At 34.4% G+C, this 15,281-nt stretch overlaps 1 protein-coding gene across 5 annotated transcripts in view; it reads left to right on the top strand.

The window, feature by feature from the left end:
- PHIP (pleckstrin homology domain interacting protein) overlaps nt 1-15,281 on the top strand; it is a 128,267-nt gene that overhangs the window by 89,667 nt on the left and 23,319 nt on the right. For all 5 annotated transcript variants that reach the window (XM_061427263.1, XM_061427267.1, XM_061427266.1 and 2 more), the window contains exons 23-30: nt 581-812; nt 4,382-4,501; nt 5,717-5,824; nt 6,333-6,457; nt 6,586-6,668; nt 11,691-11,802; nt 11,983-12,044; nt 14,148-14,303. In XM_061427263.1, the coding sequence (XP_061283247.1) occupies nt 581-812; nt 4,382-4,501; nt 5,717-5,824; nt 6,333-6,457; nt 6,586-6,668; nt 11,691-11,802; nt 11,983-12,044; nt 14,148-14,303 (998 nt within the window). The remainder of the gene's footprint in view (nt 1-580; nt 813-4,381; nt 4,502-5,716; nt 5,825-6,332; nt 6,458-6,585; nt 6,669-11,690; nt 11,803-11,982; nt 12,045-14,147; nt 14,304-15,281) is intronic.

Raw genomic sequence — 15,281 nt, 5'->3', positions numbered from 1 at the left:
ACTAGAATTGAGGAAACTGACCATCTCTCTGCTCCTTACCTTTGTGACCCCACAATATTTTGAACACATGTGAAACTCAAATCTATATTTTTGTTAAAATTAAAAATGGTATTTAAATTCATTGTTTAATTAGAACTACTTTAATTAGGCCTCATTTATCCTAAAAAATTTTGGAGATATTTAAGTAAGTTAAGCCTGCAGACTTGTAAGAACCTAGAAGATGAGTTGAAAGTTAGGAAGTATTTTTAGTTCATTTAGTATGTACTATTCTGTCATTGTCTGTTAGTCACTCAGTCGTGTCCCACTCTTTGTGACCCCATGGACTGTAGCTCGCCAGGCTCCTCTGTCCAGGAATTCTCCAGGCAAGAATACTGGAGTGGGTTGCCATTTCCACCTCCAGGGGATCTTCCCAACCCAGGGATTGAACCCGGGTCCTCCTGCATTGCAGGCAGATTCTTTACCGTCTGAGCCACCAGGGATGCCCATTACTTTTTATTATGATCTTTCTTTACATGTGCGTACAGCAAGTCTTAATGCGTATCTTGTTCTGTATATTTTTTAAATCCCTCTTTCCTTTTAGTGACTACTCCAGTGATTATTCTGACTGGACAGCAGATGCTGGAATTAATCTGCAACCACCAAAGAAAATTCCTAAGCATAAAACCAAGAAAGCAGAAAGCAGTTCAGATGAAGAAGAAGAATCTGAAAAACAGAAGCAAAAACAGATTAAAAAGGATAGGAAAAAAATAAATGAAGAAAAGGATGGACCAGTATCACCAAAGAAAAAGAAGCCCAAAGAAAGAAAACAAAAGGTTGAGCTATATACTTATATATATATATTATCTATATTTTTCTATATATATAATTACATAAATAGATATTATACATATTATATATATATATATGTTTTTTGTGAAAACAGACTACACATTTTAAAAGTGCAGCAGATAAACATAAACATTGTTCAGGTATACCAGCTAAGTATTAATAGAAAAAACATGGAGTTACACAGTAGTAAAATAAAGCATATAGAGATCTATTTAGTTTTCCTCAATTTTTAAAATGTTTAATGTGTGAGAGTATTTACTTGTAGAATTATCATATTGTTATATATTGAGCATTTGATCTTATGAGCAGAGTTTTCTTGAGACTCCAGTAGAATTTGTTTATTTATGTAAAAAAATAATGCTACAAAACATATTTTATTAGCCTTTAATTGCCTTTGTCTTTCAACCATCCTTACAAACTATCACTGCTGAAAATACTACTGTGGTAACAAGCCTTCATTAATTTACAGAGCTTGTGAGCCATCACTAGTCCTTAGGGCAGTAGTATTGGTTTGATAACTACATCTTTAGTCTGTGGATAATTTGAGACGGATCAAAGACAAGGGATAAATGTTATGGGAATAAGATCTGTTAGTTCTTACGGAGTCGGAATATTTTTTTTTTAAAAAACAGGAACTGTTTAACTTTTGCTCTAAAGGAAATGAAATACAAGGGACATATTGTCTATTCCCCAAAAGACTGTAAGTTCGAAGCACATTTGGTGAAACAAATGCAAGGTTTTTTTAAAAACCGATGCCATTTTTAGAATTAAATGGAAGATGTTATCTGTAGAATTAAATACTAGGGAGACTATAGGATGTTTATCTTTAGAGAGCTTTGAAAAATTTCAAGACTGCATCTGTCTTAAGTGTTTATTTTATCTGCGTCAATTGAGCTTTTGTTTTGTTTCAGCTGTATAATTATGGATTACTTTAATTTGGATTCTGCAGCCTCCTTTGTCACCTCCTTTGCCTTTGTCTGGAGAATATTTACCAAAGAGAATGCCACACATTAGCCACAGTATTCCTCCTCTTCCTTGCCTGTGATGGTAAATGTAGGCTGACCCCATTATTTTACATGATAGACATATAAAGCTGATTAAGCCATGTATCTGGCAAATGAGGTAAACATTTTTTTTTTTTCCATCTCAAGACGGTTTTGGAAACTTTGGAGGTTTGCAGTGTTAAGTCCCATAATTCTTTTGTCCTAAGAATGCAGTTTACTTCACCTGGTCCCCTTTTATTTGATAATTATCCATAAACTAATACCTCAGGCTTCTTCTTACATGCCACATTTGGATCCATTGTTACTATTTGGCATGTTTTAATTTCACTTTTTTGCTTAAAGTATTATCCCAGGGTCTGTTTGCCACTAATTTGTTTGGTACATGTTTCAAATAGTTTAAGGTTCGGATATTATAGGTTACTCCCTGTAATTTGGATTTTGTTTACATGGTTTTTTTTCAGCCTATCAGTGTATCTGACAGTAGATAGAATTGCTCTTATTCCTTAGTCATCTTATCTCAGGTAAACACAGTAACATTTCCTTTCTTCTGCATAGAGTTGTAAAGCTGAAAAATAACTGAGACATCATTAGTTGATGTTTATTGCATCTGTGAAAAAGTAAAATATCTTCCATATGGTTAATTGTTTGAATCAATAGAAGAAAAAAAAACCTTGTTCGGCACATGCTTATTAGAATTCTCCTGAGATGCAGTACAGTTATCCCAGATAGTATCTGACATGTATCCCTTATGTTGTTTAGGAGCTCTGGAAATCAGAGCAATGAATTTTCATCTAGTGCCTGCAATACAGTCAATAATAAGAAGTGTAAGACAAAGTACTTACTCCAAAAACAATGTGTGACCACCAAGTTGTTTGAATCCCCTCTCCCCAAAACAGGAGAAATACCACATGATACATTTAATTGGCAAACCAAAGGGAGACATCGTAGAGTTTCAGATAAGCCTTCCAGAAGAGGTCAGATTTTAGGTGGGCCTAGAAGAATTGCCATGGATAGAAAGAAAATAGATTAATTACCTTTATCTCCAAAATTAAGTCTCAGTTCATGAGGCTGGAAATTTAGAGAACTATCGATGTGTTTTATCCCATAAATGATTATTAGTACTGACAGAAATCTAACCAAAACTTCAAGGATCCCCAGGATCTGAGTAAGGTTTATTATCATAATGATTCTTGGTTATGCCATAGTCCTACAGTTATAAATATGATTACTTCTATTTAATATCCAATTTACCTGACTTCATGTAAGAGCTGTTAGCTGTCCCACTCTGGGAAGAAATACTTGAGTAGTGTAACTAGTAGTTTATATTGAGGCTGGAGTTAGTAATTTTTAGCCTTTTCCTGCCTTTTTGCATTTTACCTAGGTCAAAGGAAGCCTTTTTCAAATACTTTAACTGAGCACCTCATTATATGTAAGACTGATACAATCTGTGGATCTCAGTACATGGGATGGATTCATCTCATGTATAGTAAATGCCAGAGTCCTTTATCCCTCCGTTCTTCTCCACAGAGTTCTTCTAATGTATTTTAACAGAAATATAAAGGTGGTTAATAGGAAGAAGAGTTCGTAGGAAGATGAATACCGAGTAACAGCTAAAGGAACCTGCTGCAAGTAGTATTCTCTCATATCCCATTATGACTGTGTTTCTTTTTATGAACTTTCATTAACTCACGGTGATAACTGCCTTATAACTTCCCTTTTCTTAAGCAAACACAAGAGAATAAAATTTAGAAGTCTTAGTTTACAAACACTGAACCAAAACATTTCTAATCAGCAACATGGTGTTTCTCTACTTATATATGTTAGGTTTCAGCTTTTAGAAAATTGGTTTTTCCAAAGTCTAAGGTAAGAGTTTCCAGCCTATCACGGCCACTTGTAGGTGACCAGAAATTTTAAACTTTTCTTAAAGGCCTATTCAGAAAGTTACAAAGTAAGAGACCTGGCTTGAGAGCATTCTGATTGGAAAAAAAAATTTTTTTAGAAGCTTACACATGAAATGGCTACTTTAACAGGACTAGGGAATATTCTTGGGCTATATGCAAGTATAATGTCCAGCCCATAAAAGTTAGCCTTCTGTATCCTGGCACTGCTCAGCCCATATAAGAATGTCTTTCTTACTTCTTAGCAACATGCTATGCCTAGGGTTTTTTAAAGAAAAACCTCAAATATGTATTGGTTTGTTACATGGACAAACCAATGTTTGTGAAACTGAGAGAATGTTTAGAGGAAAGGCAACTACACAGAGCTTCTGTTTTGTTGTTTATGGGAATATCTCATCACCTACTTTTGTTTTGAATATTGTCTTTGGAGCTTTGGTTGATGTAGTACTTTTTTATGGAGTGAGTTGGTGAGATTGAACGTAACTATTTTGCCACTACTACCATCTTCCCAGAATAAGGTTTTTTAATACTTAAAGAACATACATTTTTATTCAAAGATCCCTTTCCCCTTTTGTGTTATTAACTACCTGGGCAGACTGATAGATGAGTGCTTTCATGATAATATTATTTGATATTGTTTTACACTCTTAGAGATTGGCTGTGGGAGAACTAACGGAAAACGGTTTGACGTTGGAAGAATGGTTACCTTCAACATGGATTACAGACACTTTACCCCGAAGATGCCCATTTGTGCCACAGATGGGTGATGAGGTATTTTTTAACTTCTAAAAAATATCCTTTGTTTCATTCAAATAACTTTAAACACTTTTTACAGCTCTTGAAACAGAATTCTAGAGAATTGTAGCAGTTTTATGAAGTATCTCATATCTCAGTTTACGTTTTGTAGCTCTGTATGGAAAAAAGGAAAATTAAGAGGAAAGCTTTAATAATGTTTTTTTTATGGCTGCTATAAAAATTGCGATAGAAAATTAAATATTGTAAGAGAATAGAGGTTTATTAGCGTTTAAAAAACCAGTATGTATTTTTTAGTAAGAGGATGTTGTGGCCAATTTTCTTTTTCCTAAAATATATGGTAAAGGAAAAGCAAAATTTAACATTTGTTTATTTTTAATTGAAGGGTAATTATGTGGGTTTTTTTTATTTCATAAAAGTATTTTATCAATGTTTAAATAACTATAATGTTCATAATGTTTCTTAGATCTTTAAAAAAAATGTTATCTTCCAATTACCATTTAATTTTTTAAGAAAATGTGATTAGTCCTGATTAGTCATCATTTTGGACTATGTTTTTGTGAATTTAAAATGAAAATATACTAGACCAAAGTTTTCCACTCAGGAGTACATGTCTCCTTGTTTTTTGTTAATGTTAAGAGACAGGGTTATCTGGTATTCAGTAGCTTTACAGTGAAAAGTTAGGATAAATTTGGATAGCATTTTTCAACAAGCTCAGCTGTTTTAGTTGTGGGAAGAACACTTGGTATCAGAGTGCTGTATTCACGTACCAGTTCTAGCGGTAGTCAGGAGTCACTTAAATTTGACCTCCATAAATGAGAATAAATACATGTCTTGCTCTCTTCATAAGGATAAAATATATTTGAAAATAGATTATTCATTTTAAAGTTCCCTGCCTTTGTATAAACTCCTTGCTACAAAATAGGTAAACAGTAAACTAAACATGACCCCAGGTTACAACATACTTTATTATACAACCTAAAATAAAGTGGTGAGACCAAAAAGCCAAAAAGTTACTGCCTATCCTTAACCTTTTAATGTTATTTAGAACACTGGGTATTATTAAGTGATAGTAGGACAGCTGAAGGAAAAGAAGGAAGGATAAAATCAAAATATTAGAATTTCTTTTCATTTACAGGACATTAAATCTCCTACAGTTTTAGCTGATACTGTGCATTTTGGTTAAAGGAAACACATGCAAGTTTTAAAATTGTGACACTATTTACTTTTTAGGTTTATTATTTCCGACAAGGACATGAAGCATATGTTGAGATGGCCCGGAAAAATAAAATTTATAGTATAAATCCCAAAAAACAACCATGGCATAAAATGGAACTGCGGGTATGGTGTTTATGATTTAAAGCCCCAAAAGATGTGATTATAGAGAAAGTTGTATTTAATGTTATTATTTTCACTGTAAGAAACTGTTTCATGAAGATAGCTTTTTCTTTTAATTGAAATAATTCATAGGCATAGATTTTTAAAGAAACTTAAGATTGAGTTATATATATTCTAATAGTTTATAAGTTGGGACTAAAATGTAATTATGGTGAGAATTGGACAACATTAACATATTAAGGCAAACTTCATCTTTGTAAATTTGAAAGTATTTCTAGATTTATCAGTAATAGTTCAAAATTATTTCTCAGTCTCTGGAACTGTATTAGAAAATTCTTATTTCAATAAGGTTTTCTTTTTTTTAAATTGATATATAGTTTGCATACCATCAAAGTGCACCAATCTTAAGTACACAGCTCAGTGGGTTTTTATACATACATACAAAATAGTCACCTAGTGTTTAACAGATTATTTTGTGAATATGGTTTCTTATTTTCTATATCTTCTTCAGGAACAAGAACTGATGAAAATAGTTGGCATAAAGTATGAAGTGGGATTGCCTACCCTTTGCTGCCTTAAACTTGCTTTTCTAGATCCTGATACTGGTAAACTGACCGGTGGATCATTTACAATGAAGTAAGGACTGTTGAAAGAGGCAGTAGTTTCTTAGTATTGTAGATTGTTTTTCAAGATTTGGGTACATTTGAATGTATTTTAGATATCTGTAGTTATGTGACCTGATGAATTTGTTTCTGTTTTAATAGGTACCATGATATGCCTGATGTTATAGATTTCCTCGTCTTGAGACAACAATTTGACGATGCAAAATATAGGCGGTGGAATATAGGTGCGTTATTTATTTGGAAGTTGTAATGATCGTTTTATCTAATAAATGATATATGTTTTTCATTATTTAGATAATCAGATAAATATTGCCATTTGTGGCAATGTCAATAGGAAAGTAAGATATTGTATCAGGAATTTGGGGTATTTTTTTGTTTGCTTGTCTGTTTTAAAGAATAATAATACTTTTAAACTAGATGATGTTGAAATCTGAATGTTTTTTCTCATATTTCGTAACTATGTATAAGATTGTTTATAACTATTCCTTTTGTTAGTATATGTACTGAAATAAATTTTTATCCAAAAGAAGTAATGACAGAATTCAAACTTGAAACAAAAGATGTCTTCCATTGAAAATGTTTAATTGTACTGGGACCTAAACTAAACTGACTTTTTTCTTTTATTGGGTACCTCTGTTAAAACTAATATTGTAACCAAGACTCAAAAAAACTTTAGAAAACCTTAAAAGTCTCCAGGCATTTAAGGTACTTTAATTTATATACAGATGGTTATGCTGTTTACTAGAGTATTTAAGAATTTCTAAAAGGACCACTCTGAAGTAGAGTATCATGCCTATATGCTATATTTTGCTTTGAGAAAGCACCTCACTTGATATAGCATTTCATTCCTCCTCTAGTACCATTGGAAGGGATTAGTGTGGTGATTTGTTTGTTGTTTGGTCTTGGTAAATACAGAGATTTACATGTGTGCTATAGTGAAAGTCACTCAGTTGTGTCTGACTCTGTACGACCCTATGGACTGTACAGTCCTTGGAATTCTCCAGTCCAGAATACTGGAGTGGGTAACCTTGCCCTTCTCCAGAGGATCTTCCCAACCCAGTGATCGACCCAGGTTTCCTGCATTGCAGTCGGATTCTTCAGCAGCTGAGCCACAAGGGAAGCCCAAGAATATTGGAGTGGGTATACCTGTGTGCTATAAAAAGAAAAATTATGGAAGTGTAGTCATTAAAAATAGGGACATGCAAGCTGTAGAAAAAAATTTACATCCCATGTCCCATTTCTCTGAAAGCTTTGAAAGATGTGTTCCATCAAATTTTGTTACTCAGTTGCTCAGTTGTGTCTGACTCTTTATGACCCCATGGATTGCAGCATGCCAGGTTTCTCTGTCCTCCACCATCTCCTGAAGCTTGCTTAAAGTCATGTCCATTGAGTCGGTGATGCCTTATCCAACCATCTCATCCTCTGTCATCCCCTTCTCCTTCTGCCCTCAGTCTTTCCCAGCATCAGGGTCAACTCTTTGCATCAGGTGGCCAAAGTATTGGAGTTTCAGCTTCAACATCAGTCCTTCCAGTGAACACCCAGGACTGATTTCCTTTAGGATGGACTGGTTGGACCTCCTTGCAGTCCAAAGGACTCTCAAGAGTCTTCTCCAACGTTACAGTTCAAAAGCATACATATTTTGGCACTCAGCCTTCTTTATGGTCCAACTCTCACATCCATACATGACTACTCGAAGAACCATATCTTTGACTAGACAAACCTTTGTTGGTAAAGTAATGTCTCTGCTTTTTAATACACTATCTAGGTTTGTCATAGCTTTTCTTCCAAGGAGCAGGCATCTTTTAAATTTCATTGCTGTAGTCACTATCTGCAGAGATTTTGTTTGGATCCCAAGAAAATAAAGTCTCACTGTTTCCATTGTTTCTGTGTCTATTTGCCACGAAGTGATAGCACCTGTTGACATGACCTTACTTTTTGAATGTTGAGTTTTAAGCCAGCTTTTTCACTTTCCTCTTTTCACCTTCATCAAGAGGCTCTTTAGTTCCTCTTTGCTTTCGGTCTTAAGAGTGGTGTCATCTGCATATCTGAGGTTATCGATGTTTCTCCAGGCAGTCTTGATTACAGCTTTGTGCTTCATCTAGCCTGGCATTTCACATGATGTACTCTGCTTATAAGTTAAATAAGCAGGGTGACAATATACATCCTTGACCTACTCCTTTTCCAATTTTGAACCAGTCCATTGCCATGTTCGTTTTTTCTATCAAATAAGGAAATAATAAAGACTAGGAATCTCAGTAAGAGACAGGAAATTCAGGACAGGAAATCGCCAAAAGAAATTCCCAAGTAATAGTCAGCAGAAGTCTCAGAATACTATCTGTCTGGCAAGTCTGTAAAACAGTCCAGAAGACACTGTCCTCTTAGAGAGAAATCTTCAGGAGAAAAAGTAAAACTGATAAATTGTCTAACATGTTTGACTTTGACTTTATTGTCATTATTGTGGGAAATTATCTATTGAAGACTGTTTTATAGTTTGAGTTGTTAGAGAATGTGGGGAAATTATTCATAAAATTCAGAGAAAATGAAGTGATTATACAGATTTTTGCGAGAAAGGAATTGTGTGCTATTGGACTCATTAGTGAACAATATTTATACAGTATAGCCTGACAGAGGACAACTGAAAATGGATTAAACAAAATGCACATACCCTTTATATACAGTTATATGGAGACAGGCCAATACTTAATGTCTGAACTTGATGAGTAAAGGAATAGCTGTATACTCACGTAGAAAACTGTAAGTAAATTCAAGAAGAAAGAGTTAAAAGTTCTTGGTTTTGGATATAAGCCTTTGGTACATGTGATTTTAAAAATTATTTCCATGTGTTGATAAGATTAATTTCATCTCTTTTAAAAATTTTATTTATTTTTGGCTGTGGTGCATCTTTGTTGCTACATGGGCTTTTCTCTAGCTGTGGAGAGCCGGCTTACTCTCTGGTTGCGATACACAGGTTTCTTGTTGCAGCAGCTTCTCTCACTGCAGAGCACAGGCTCTGTGTCACGTGGGCTCAGTAGTTGCCGCTCCCGGGCTCAGGAGCACATGCTGAATAGCTGTGGCTCTCAGGCAGGCTTAGTTGCTTTGCGCCATATGGATTAGGAATCAAACCCCTGTCTCCTGCATTGGCAGGTGGATTCTTTACCACTGATCCACCAGGGAAGTTTTCTCATCTCTGATTTTTAAGGACATGCATCTGCCAATAAGTTGGCAGAACAAATATTACCAGTTAGAACCCAGGAATATTCCAGAAATGTACTGACAACGTAAGTAAGGAAATAATGGCAAGCATTGTTCATATTGAAGAGATAGTCCAAATGGATGTACATCAGAATGTTCTCATTTGGATCTTATAATTTTAAATGTATAAATTACTGTTAATGTTTCTTCTAAAGTTGGTAACTAGTTAATCTTCTATTTCTGAAGATGTTTTTACCAACTGCCATTTAAAATTACATCAGTAATAATTACTTCGGCCAGTCCTTAAGGCTTACTCTGGTAGACTCTGCTGCTGCTAAGTCACTTCAGTTGTGTCCGACTCTGTGTGACCCCATAGACAGCAGCCCACCAGGCTCCCCCGTCCCTGGGATTCTCCAGGCAAGAACGTTGGAGTGGGTTGTCATTTCCTTCTCCAGTGGATGAAAGTGAAAAGTGAAAGGGAAGTCGCTCAGTCGTGCCTGACTCTTAGCGACCCCGTGGACTGCAGCCAACCAGGCTCCTCCGCTGGTAGACCTTATTCTAATTTTATTGTCATTATCGTACAGTATCATTCATTGTGGTATGGCACATGTTATCCAGTTCTTCTTTAGCATAATGTCATCAGTCTAAGTAGGATCACAAGAAATAGCTTTATGAAACTCAGTACTGTGTTTACTCTTCAGGTGTTGGTGATGTCAGTAATGCTGCTTCTTAAATTATGTAATGTCTTCTCACTAAGTATAGTGTCACTAATATGTATCTCAGGAGCAGTTAGAGACTCTATAGTAATAGCTCATATTTCCCTGTTAATATTTGCTGTTTGAATGCTTGAATTTGAACCTAAATTTGATCTCAGTGCATGCTCACCCAGAATATGTATATACATACATATATATAACTCAGCAACATGCAGTTGTGTTCTATTAACAGCCTGGTTCCAACTTTCCTTTTTTGTCATTATATTTATTTTTTTCAAAGCATTTTGTGCTCCTACAGTTGGCCCTCCATAGCTACAGATTCAGCCAACCTTGCAGCAAAAATATTCTGGAGAAAAAAAATTTCCAGAAAGTTCCAGAAAGTGAATTTGAATTTGCCTTATGCTGGCCAACTATTTACATAGTATTTACAGCTATTTTGATAGCACTTACATTGTATTAACTATATTATAAATAATCTAGAGATGATTTAAAGTATGCGGGAAGGTATACGTAGGTTACATGCATGTACACGTGATTTTATATATGGAAGTTGAGTATCCACAGATTTTGGTATCTGAAGTGTCCTGCAGCCAGTCAATCTGCCACAGATATTGAAGGACGACTACATGTCTTTGTACATTGTTAAATCCTTTTTGGTAAAAAAAATGTGAATATAAACACTTTTTAAAGTGGGTTTGAAAATGAAACTGATTCAGATAGATTAATTTGTTTAAAGTGACATGGATAAGTTATTTGAACTCAAATCTTTCAGAATTAACCAGGAGAAAAATCACTTAAGTACTGTGAGAGCTTAGAAAGGGGAAAGCATGGTAAAAAGGCAGGGAGTAGTTAACAGTTTTCGTATGACATGGAGGGAAGGTGAGGAGATAGCTTATCAGAGTCTTTGAGGAAAGCAGTTTTCAGTAATATGACAGCTGAATGCAGTTGGTTAAGGAAAAGATTATAGAGTGCTGTCTGTTTTACAAAGGTTAGTTTTTGTTTTGTTTTTTCTTTCTGTAGGAAGGAAAAGTGAGTGTAAAGTGGTAGATTGGTAAAAATGTTTAAAATAAGAGTGAATTTCTCCTTACCATAATAAATGGTAAAAAATGGTCTGAAAGGTGATAAGTCACACTTCAGGTGTGCTTGTTATATAACTTTTCCTCTCAGTATTGCTGATTTTTTTTATTTACTAATTTATTTTGGAGTGTGTAGGTCATTTTTTATAGGTCTTTTAATAATAATACAGGCTTTTTAGCATCTTAAAGGGATACTTTGGGAAAGAGGAGCAGCAGCAGCGTTTCACTTAAGAGTAATGAAATGGCTTTTATTCTTGGCCAGGTGACCGTTTCAGATCAGTCATAGATGATGCCTGGTGGTTTGGAACAATTGAGAGCCAGGAACCACTTCAGCCTGAGTACCCTGATAGTTTGTTCCAGTGCTACAATGTTTGGTAAGGAAGTATTGTGTTTTGGTTCAGCCTGACTTGCTTTGAATGTTTTCCCCATCTGTTAAAATGCTAAAGATACTCCTTTTAAACACTGAAGTAGTTACTTTATTTTTCAGTGTGATTTTATTGAAATTGCAATGCAGTGTTTAGATTTTTTAATATAAAGGTTTTCCTTTCTTTAAGCTGGGACAATGGAGATACAGAAAAGATGAGTCCTTGGGATATGGAGCTTATACCTAACAATGGTAAGTGTAAAGTTTTTTGTGTCTGTTACGGAATTCATTTCTTAAATAAAAATCTGATTTGATAACTTGTAGGTCCAAAGAGTTCTTGATGAAGAGCAAGTAGAAAATATTCATTCCACATGCATTTTTATTGACCCTGGAGGTAGGGGAGGCATAATAGTGACTAGACTAAACATAATCCTTGTCCACTTGGAATTTGTAGTTTAAGAGGGAAGGTTGAAGATAATTACAGCAAAATATACTGATTTGCTTGTTGTTATTCACTGTAGAAGATGAGCACTTGGGAGCAAAGATATTTTTACAACTCCAGCAAAATACATAGAATACAGCATAATACTGAGAGGTCAGGCTTTTTTGAATGAAGTATAGATTCATATCCTAGCTCTGCCATCTTTTCTCTGTGTCATCTTGACAAGTTCCTTTACGCCTTGAAACTCGAGATGCTTAGTATTCAGTCTTTGGAACTATAAACTAATACTTTTCTTACAGGGCTGCTATGAGAATTAAATGATATCATATGTGTAAAGTGCTTATTATAGAGCCTGACACATGTAAGGTCTCAATGAGTAGGTAATTATAATAACTGTCATTTTGCATATGGCCTGACACATTGCCTTAGAATTTGGGAGTTAGCCGTTGGCAGTAAGAATGACATCTTCCTGGAACTGAGAAAAGACCAGTGTGTCTAAGCCTGGATATTGCATTTTCTATGTCATTGCCCATATTTGTTTCAGTTTAAGAAAATAAAACACATACAACTGTATATGTCTAAAAAGTTTTAAAGGATGGGGATATGAGGACTTCCACAAATTATCTTTTACATTACTGTTTGTTTTTTTTAATAGTATGTTACTTTTACTATCAGATAAGAATTTTTTAAAAAAGAAAAACAACCTGACTTGTAACATAGTAGAACTGATCATTTACAAATGGAATTCCTCACTAATTATTATATTAAAAAAATTCAGAAAAAAGATAATGTGAAAAAAGTAAACCCAATCTGGTAAATCTTAGAAATGAGAAAATGGTCATGCGGATTTTGATTAAGACTAGTTCTTTCTAGAAATTGTCACTTTGAGAGACCAGTACCAATAATGTCTTTTTCATCTCATTGCTAAATTAGAGTTGTTTAATACTGTACAATGTGTTAATTGGCTTGTAAATGTGTTACATGACTTACCTTCCAGTTTTATTTCTCTCCTTTGTGAAGGTTTGAATTTGAACTCATATCAGACTATTGTGAATGTGAGAGAAATGAAGCTAATAGATATAATCCCTGGGGTACTTCTTGAAATGAATGAGTAACAGTAATACACTGTTGTTTCCGACCTCAGTATATTGCTGTGTGGAGGGGGTGATTTTTGTTGTTTCTGTTCTATTCCGTTATACATATATAGGCACTCAAGAGTTTAATTACATTTCTAGAGGAGGAGGAGTTTCGTGACCAGATAGTAGCATATTTCCAAATGTTTCTCTCCTGAAGTCTTGTTCAAAGAAAAATTGCCTTGGCAGATTTGTAGTTTTTATGTCACCACCACCCCCTAATTATTTTATTAAAGATTCAGACGTGCAGAAAGCATACCTTCATCATTTAAGAGCAAAAAGCCTAAGCATCATCTGTCATTATTCATAATTCTGACTGTCCCTACACTTTTAGAAAAACAGTGAGGCTTTGATTAAAACATTTCTGAAAAAAAAAAAAATACCACTTTTGTTCAAATTCACATGGCATGTTTTATCAGAGTAAATTAGAGATTATATATTATGAAATTACTCAGAAATTTTTTTAATTTTCATGATTTTATACGAATACTTTCTCCTTCACATGTAACTGATAATAAAGCAAGTTGTGAGGTATAATTTTGGAGAAGTAATTACATGCTCATCTAGAAAATTAATCATGAAATTAATGTTGTAAAGAATAAATTTTATTGACTCTTGAAACATAACTTTCCTTTAATGAAAATAAAGACTAATACTTACCAAATCTTAACAAAGGTATAGTTTAATTTTATAAAAATATCAACTCTGATTCTAAAGGTAACTTAAATATTACTGATATTACCACATATTTTCATTAAATCTCATTTCTTTCTATTTTAGCTGTATTTCCTGAAGAACTAGGTACCAGTGTTCCTTTAACCGATGTTGAAACCAGATCATTGATCTATAAGCCTCTTGATGGTGAATGGGGTTCCAATCCCAGGGATGAAGAATGTGAAAGAATTGTTACAGGAATAAACCAGTTGATGACACTAGGTAAATAATAACAACATATGAAAAAATATATATGTATATACTCTCTCTATGTGTGTGTGTGTATCTATCTATTTACATATATATGCATGAAGATAGCTAGAAAATGTTGCCAGTAAGCAAAGGGAAAAAAAAAATTTATTCAAGCAAAATTATTTTTTGTTATAAGTCAGTGTTTTCAAATATTTTTAAGTGATTTTTTAAAATGCAGTTTTACACAAGACTCAAATATCTGAAACAATTATAAATGCTTTAGTTGAATTTCAGTGCCTGGCCAAGACTGTTTAGACTACTGCACAGTTACACTCATTTCACATGCTAGCAAGGTATATGCTCAAATCCTTCAAGCGAGGCATCAGCCAGTATGTGAATCAAGAACTTCCAGATGTGTAAGCTAGATTTAGAAAAGGCAGAGGAACCAGAGATCAAATTGCCAGCATCCATTGGATCATAGAGAAAGCAAGGGAGTACCAAAAAAAGTCTGCTTCTGCTTCATTGACTATGCTAAAGCCTTTGACTGTGTGGATCACAGCAAACTGTGGAAAATTTCTTAAGAGATGAGAATACTAGACCACCTTACCTGCCTCCTGTGAAATCTGTATGCAGGTCAAAAAGCAACAGTTAGAACCAGACATGGAACAGACTGGTTCCAAATTGGGAAGAGAGTATGTCAAGGATGTATATTGTCACCCTGCTTATTTAACTTCTATGCAGAGTACATTATGAAAAATGCTGGGCTGGATGAATCACAAGCTGAAATCAAGATTCCTGGAAGAAATATCAACAACCTCAGATATACAGATGATTCCACTGTAGTGGCAGAAAGCAAAGAAAGAGGAGCTAAAGAGCCTCTTGATGAGGGTGAAGGAGGAGAGTGAAAAAGCTGGCTTAAAACTCAACATTCAAAAAACTTGAGATCATAGACTACAGTCCCATCACTTCATGGCGAAGAGATGGAGAAAAAGTGAAAATAGTGACAGA

Source organism: Bos javanicus, chromosome 9, assembly GCF_032452875.1.
Source record: "Bos javanicus breed banteng chromosome 9, ARS-OSU_banteng_1.0, whole genome shotgun sequence".
NCBI classification, from domain to species: domain Eukaryota; kingdom Metazoa; phylum Chordata; class Mammalia; order Artiodactyla; family Bovidae; genus Bos; species Bos javanicus.
Note: the sequence above shows the minus strand (reverse complement) of the source record. Positions and strands in the feature narration are given on the sequence as shown.